The 7,500-nt window shown below is 40.3% G+C and overlaps 1 protein-coding gene across 1 annotated transcript in view; it reads left to right on the top strand.

The window, feature by feature from the left end:
- LOC125045358 overlaps positions 1-3,187 on the top strand; it is a 55,372-nt gene extending 52,185 nt beyond the window's left edge. The window contains exons 13-16 of the mRNA XM_047642563.1: positions 841-949; positions 1,676-1,790; positions 1,875-1,929; positions 3,083-3,187. Coding sequence (XP_047498519.1) covers positions 841-949; positions 1,676-1,790; positions 1,875-1,929; positions 3,083-3,187 — 384 coding nt within the window. The remainder of the gene's footprint in view (positions 1-840; positions 950-1,675; positions 1,791-1,874; positions 1,930-3,082) is intronic.
- Positions 3,188-7,500: the final 4,313 nt, after the last annotated feature.

Below are 7,500 nucleotides of genomic sequence, written 5' to 3'. Positions count from 1 at the left end.
CACGCACGCACGCACTCACCTACTCACACACAAACACAAACACAAACACAAACACAAACACACTCACACTCACACTCACACGCACACGCACAATGTCGCACATGCACGCACTCACTCATACTCCCTCAGTATATATATGTATATATATATACACACACTGCCACGTGTTGGCACATGTTGGCACGCCTAACCGCGGTTGATTAGGAAGGGCATCCAATCAGGCAAGAGTGACACTTCCATATGACCTCTCAATAGTGAATTGAGAGTGGCTTATGTCCTGCAGTGGAATGAATGGCTTTAAAAAAAAGAAAAAAAATAGATATGCTATATATATATATTCAAATACACATACATATATACATATATATATATACATATATATAAATATATATATATATATATATAAATATATATATATATATATATATTTTCTTTTTTTCTTTTTATGCTATATATATATTCAAATACATATACATATATACATATATATACATATATATATATATATATATATATATATATATATATATATATATATATTTCCTTTTTTTCTTTTTTTAACAGCCATTCATTCCACTGCAGGACACAGGCCTCTCTCAATTCACTATTGAGAGGTTATATGGCAGTGTCATGCCCTTCCTAATCAACTGCGGTTCGGCGGGCTAACACTTGTGCCACGGCGGTGACTTAAAGATACATCCATCCATACATACATATATATATATATATATATATATATATATGTATAACAGCCTAATAGACCGCAAATAATAATGACTCGTTAAAAACCTTTGTATGCTCGACCCTGGACACTGACGACTAAAACTCGTCGCAATATAGAGGCCGCAGAAATGTAGTTCTACCGCAGGATGTTGCAAACCCCTTACACCGACCGCGTGTCCAATAAGGAGATCCTCAGAAGAGTCGGACAGGAACTCGAGTCTAAGCGGTAAAATTTAAAGCAAGCAAGTTCGAGGAAGACTGAGGAAAACATTCCTTGACATTTTTAATAGACAAACACTTCGATGCCTCTGGGACAAAGCTCGGCAACGTAAAACATGGCGCCAAGTAGTTCGTCAAACGCTGCATCTTTGATGGAACAGAAAGGAAATATATCATATATATTATTTATATATATGTGTGTGTGTGTGTGTGTGTGTGTGTGTGTGTGTGTGTGTGTGTGTGTGTGTGTGTGTGTGTGTGTCCAGTACTCTAACCACTGGACCATCGCGGTGCATATATATATATATATATATATATATATATTGTATATATATCATATATATATAAGTGAATATATATGTATATATAGATATATTTTAAACAACCATTCATTCCACTGCAGGACCTAAGCTTCTCTCAATTCACTATTGAGAGGTAATATTGCAGTGTCACCCTTGTCTGATTGCCTTGCCTTGCCCTTCCTAATCAACCGCGGTTCGGCGCGCTAACACTTGTGCCACGACGGTGTATATATATGTATACATATACATATGTGTATATATATGTAAATGTATATCTATACATATAGATACATACACACGAGGGGGCTTCAAAAAGTTTGTGGAAAAAGTCAGTAACTAAAAATCATATGGAAGGATTTTGATTTCAGTGCACCTGAACATTCTTGTACCAATGTGTTATGATGTGCTCATACACAAACCCTTAAATGCAGGTAATAATGCATCGCCTCCAGTTGCAAGTCAGGCACCATTCAAGCAACATGAAATCGACCAAATCGAGGCCAGGGCAAACATTAAATTCATGTTGAAACTCGATTGGGAGAATAGGCAAATCATTGATGCTTTGGAACAAGTTTATGGTGACAATGCCTCAAAGAAATCAACAACCTAAAAATGGATAAATTGGTTCAGAAGTGGAAGAAACGAAATTGAAGATGATCCCCACAGTGGCATGCCATCAACGTCAGTTTGTGAGGAAAACATTGATGCTGTTCGCGACATGACTGAAAAAGATAGCAGACACACTCAACATCTCTGATGGTTCTACACGCATAATTCTGGTGGAGAGTTTGGGGCTAGGCAAGCTGTCTGCTCGATGGGTCCCTAAGCTGTTGTGCCCAGATCAGTGGAAATTTTGAACAAGTGGGATAAGGACTCGGAAGCTTTTCTACAGAGAATTTTGACGGGATGAAACATGGCTCTACCACTACGATCCCAAGGCAGAACAGGGGTAGAAGTGGACCAGTCAAAGCAAAATCTGAGCGTTCAAAAGATCATGGCCACTGTCGACTGGGATGCAGAGGGGATTTTGACGGTTGACTTCCTCGAGAGCAAGAAAACAATTTTATCTGCTGATTATGAATGCGTTTTGAGAAAAATGTCCCAAAAGATTTCAGTAAAAACGTCCTGGAAAGCTGCGCCAACACGTTCTCTTCCACCACGAAAATGCACACCCGCTCACGGCGCTCGGCAGACTAGCGCTGTGATACGTGAATTTTGTCCGACATCCACCTTACAGCCCCGATTTAGCCTCAGCCGACTTCTATTTTGTTACCAAACTTAATAAAACCATTGAAAGGTACCAATTTTCCATCGGTTGAAAATGTAAAAAGAGCTGCTTTGACATGGTTCAGATCACATGCCCTCAAACCGGCAGTAATGCCTTATTATCTGCATTTAAGGGTTCATGTATAAACACGTTAGATGTAGAGAAGAGAAGGGAAGAGGAAATATAAGAGAAAAGAAAAGCGAGACGAAAATGGGGAGAAAGAGAGGGAGATAGTGAGAGAATGAGACAAAAAGGTGGGAGAGAAAGAGAGAGGGAGAGAAAAAGAGAAAGAGAGAAAGAGAGAGAAGGAGAGAGAGAGAGAAAGAGAGAGTGAAAGAGAAAGAGCGAGAGGGAGAGAAAGAAAGAGTGAGTGAGAGAGGGAGAAAAAGAGAGAAAGGGAAAAAAACGAGAGAGGGAGAGAAAGAGATATTGGGAAAGAAAGAAACCGAGAGAAAGAGAGAGGGAATGAAAGAATATGAATGAGAGAATGAGAGAGAAAGAAAGAAAGGTGATGAAAGAGAGAAGGAGAGAAAGAGACTCTGAAACATTTCATACCCCTCTGATCAAATAGGGTTTAGGCCCAAGTATGATACAAGGTACGGCGAATGACTCAGTTTCAGTTGTTTCAGTTTCAGTTGCTTTAAACAAGGAACTCCATGGGCAGCTCAAGGAGTAACCACCTAGAAATGGATCAAACAAAATAAAAACAAACAATAGTGTTTTCTAACCAAAGAAGAAAAACAAAAGCAGAGGCCAGGGGTGGAAATATCCTGCGTAAGACCACAAAGGATTGTACTATGACATTTACTGCGCATCGGAAGGTAAGGAATTTGGCAAAACTCTTTGTCTTGAGAATTATTGTGGCAGAACCTGACAGATCATCTCCACTGTTACCAATGATGATAAGGGAGAAATATCCAGAGTGAAAGCAACAAGGACAGAAGTGGAAAGGACTCTGCAAAACCTCTAACTTATATTATATTATATATAGTATATATATATTGTTATATATATATTTATTTATATTTATTTATGTATTAAATTCCGCGAGACAAAGTCAGTTGGTGCAGAGGATGAGATGTGATAATTTCGCTATTGAATAATTCTGCACAACAAAAATGGCTATCGAAGTGGAAGGCCATCGACGTCATTCCTACCCACGAGAAAGGAAGTAAAGCAGAAAAGAGCAAATTTCTTCTTGTAGTTCTGTTATCTGCAGTCAGCAAGGTCCATGAGAAAATAATTGGTCCTCGCTTATAAGGGCGGCTCAACAAACAAACTGAGGTGCTCCCGCCAGTTTGGACTCAGAAGGATACACTCAGACAGTCAGGCAGGCAGACAGACAGACAGACAGACAGACAGACAGACAGACAGACAGACAGACAGACAGACAGACAGACAGACAGACAGACAGACAGACACACACACACACACACACACACACACACACACACACACACACACACACACACACACACAGTCACACACACAGTCACACACACAGTCACACACACAGTCACACACACACACACACACACACAGTCACACACACACAGTCACACACACACACACACACACACACACACACACACACACACACACACACACACACACACACACACACACACACACACACACACACACACAAAAACAGTCACGCACGTGCACGACTTGAGAGGGGAGGGTGGGAGTTATGGAAAGAAAAAGGGAGAGAGGAAAGAAAGTGATCGATGGAAGGGAGAAAGAGAGAGAGATGAAGGTAGCAGTAAGAAAGAAGTTGGTAAGAGTGAGGGAGAGTTCGGCGGAAGAGCGCTGGGAAATATTTCGCGGCAACGTTCCGGGAAGATCTGGAATGAAAGTCGACGCTGACAGTTATGTCCTCCACAACTTCTTAAACATTACTGTCTTTTTCATTATGAGAAATTCTGCTGACTTCCGACAGTTGTTCGTTGTGCCCAAGCGGAATTTTGCACACATCCACTTATACGTCCACACGCAAAGGTGCATAACGCAGGTACAAGCTCGACAAGCACACACGCATGCTGCACGACGCACACATGTAAACAAAATGACCCGCACAGATGTCTCCTGGAAATTTTTCAGATGAGGCGTGATAACGAGAAGTAACATTAGAAGTGTAGAAGCGGTTGGTTTCTGTTATTATTGCTTGCGTGGTGTGATCTGGCACTTTATCTTCATCTTAATTGCGATCAGTTCCGGAGCAGGAGATCTCATCTAAGGTTTTGAATTAAACTTATATAGGGCATAGAAGAACCATGCACACTGGATTAGTTGACCAGTTTTTCTATACTCTTTCTGCTTCGGGAGAGACAGCCAAGAGTTTATTTTCTAGATTTGCTCAACGTTAAGAACGTAGTATGCAGAGTAACATACGTGAATCTCTTACATTTGCTCTCACTCACCGTAGAAGTGCTTCCACTTAGAAAAAAACAACATACGTCTAAAACACGTGTCCCGGTGAGTCCAGCCCTGATTTTGTATAGGAAAGTAAGGTTAATTAATATCCCTGTGGAAATCGCAAATGGCTGTCCCCATCTGATTTTTGCGTGATTGTGCACAGAAATTCGTTTCACCATTATTTAAAAAAGCAGACCTTCGATCGCTTCGGACTACCCAGTCGTTAAAAAGTCACCTTGAAGGCCCATCTCTTGGCTTCATTACATTAATCAGTCTAACGTGACCTCGTGGGAACAGCAAGTAAGGACACCTCCTGATCTGAATAGGATTCCCTTCTCCACCCACACACACACCCACAGGAAATCAGCAATATGACCCGACGTTCTTGTGTTTTCTTTCGCTCGGGATCACGCACCCAGGAGATGCCTTTCTGAAGGACCGACGCGCTCACTCGGTCTCTCCCAGTAATCGAAATCGTTTCTTTTGCCTCGTACCTCCTCCGCTTAAGACTTTCTCAACCAGACTCAGGATCTCACGGCGGTATTCTTCGGTTATAGCGTGAATACTCGCATTTCGTAGTTTGATAAATACATCAACATATATATATATATATATATATATATATATATATATATACACACACATATATATATATATATATATTATAAGGGGTTATGTTGCGGTTTGCTGGTGGTGTGATATCGATACTAGGAGACGACGAGGGAGACAAACTCCCAGGGCAGACACGTGTCAACAATGGTGTTCGAGAGATGTTTGCTCTTGAGATTTTTACAAATTTATTACATGATTCGTTATCCACCGTCTTTCAAATGGAGTGCTTGAAGGCATGAAAAAGATGCATGATGATTAAAAGGTGAATAAAAAGGAGTCTGGTCACCTGAAACAGACGTAAATCTTGGATATTGAAAATACATTGTCAGAAGTGTTTCTACAAATATCCAAGATTTCACGTTAAACAATCTCCGTTCAAAATATTTTAATATGCTCTTCATAGAACACATTTATTTGTTATTTTTTACTCGGAAAATATATTTACAATATTCGGAATTCATAGATATGGCAAGGTAAATGTGTACAAGTGTATCACTATTTGGAAACTTACGACGATAAATCTCAACATATTTATTGTAGTGTTCAGTATCATTAAGCAACCTACTCTCTACCTTCATCTTCTAAAACAGAAAACGTAAACTATTCTACATCAAGGCAAACAAATATTAAATGCTTTAACTATGGTTATACGCTGACCAACCACCGAGATTTGAAGTCCCTAAGTAATAACTCCATTAAAATAATTTCCTGCAATATGTTGCAGAACTTGCGATAGGGTTTCCGTTATCCGCGCCTTAGGGATGATGGCGGCCGAGGATGATGTATGACTGTTTTTTTATCGATAATGTCATTACTGCAAAGTCGAGTTATGTCAGTGATGCAACTGTGTCCCCGATTATTTGCAACTCTGCTAATAAACGTTCCAAGTAAAGCCATACGTCATTTGCCGGATAAAGACTCGAGGGCTGATCGATCACGGCAAAATCTTAGTTGGAAGGAGAGTTGCTAGGAGGAGGAGGAAGGAGAAGGAGAAGGAGAAGGAGAAGGAGAAGGAGAAGGAGAAGAGGAAGGAGGAGGAGGAGGAGGAGGAGGAGGAGGAGGAGGAGGAGAAGAAGAAGAAGAAGAAGAAGAAGAAGAAGAAGAAGAAGAAGAAGAAGAAGAAGAAGAAGAAGGAGGAGGAGGAGGAGGAGGAGAAGAAGAAGAAGAAGAAGAAGAAGAAGAAGAAGGAGAGGAGAGAGAAGGAGGAGGAGTGCTTGCAGCGGGTATGTCAACACCTTTAAGTCGAGGAGTCTTATTCAACGCGGTGGAACTTAATGATATTCACTTCGAGGCACATCTCGATTGGGTATTTGCATATCGTCAGAGGATTAAGTCTTAGGGAGCATATACCACGGTGAATAGTTCAGGAGATATCTTATATGATAATTACCTTTTCCGAATATGAAATGTACATATATTAGTTTTTTTTTTTTTTATCTTAGGCCTTGATTAGACAGCATTATCCGGAATCGTTAGACGAGACTTGTGAACAGCTAGGCAATAATCTTAATAGTCATGGATATTATTATTACATGTAGAAATATCTTATTGTATTTCCGTCGTTTCATTTTTCTTATCCACAATCTTTACTGTTGGACATTCAACTATATGCATGGTATACATGAACGTGCACACGAACACTTTGCCATTAATATTTATTTGATGAATATTACATACATTGTAACGATTATAGATTAAAATTTCGGACACAAGAATCCTAGACACCAATCACCAAGCATGGTAATGACCTGACACGACAAGTGTTCATAGCTGGGAAAACTAGGATCTGGCCCGTCTCTGTGCAGCGCGAGGGAGACCGAAAATCCCAGAAGAGAGTGTCGAGAGAACTTTATGTCCAGGAATTTAAGCCTCCTAATTAGGGTCTTGACTCCTTTGTCTCCGTCGTTGAGGCAATTGAGTGGAGTCTCTCTCTCTCTCTCCTCTCTCTCTCTCTCTCTC

The sequence above is a fragment of the Penaeus chinensis genome, chromosome 37, assembly GCF_019202785.1.
Source record: "Penaeus chinensis breed Huanghai No. 1 chromosome 37, ASM1920278v2, whole genome shotgun sequence".
NCBI classification, from domain to species: domain Eukaryota; kingdom Metazoa; phylum Arthropoda; class Malacostraca; order Decapoda; family Penaeidae; genus Penaeus; species Penaeus chinensis.
This window is presented reverse-complemented; position numbering and strand designations above follow the sequence as displayed.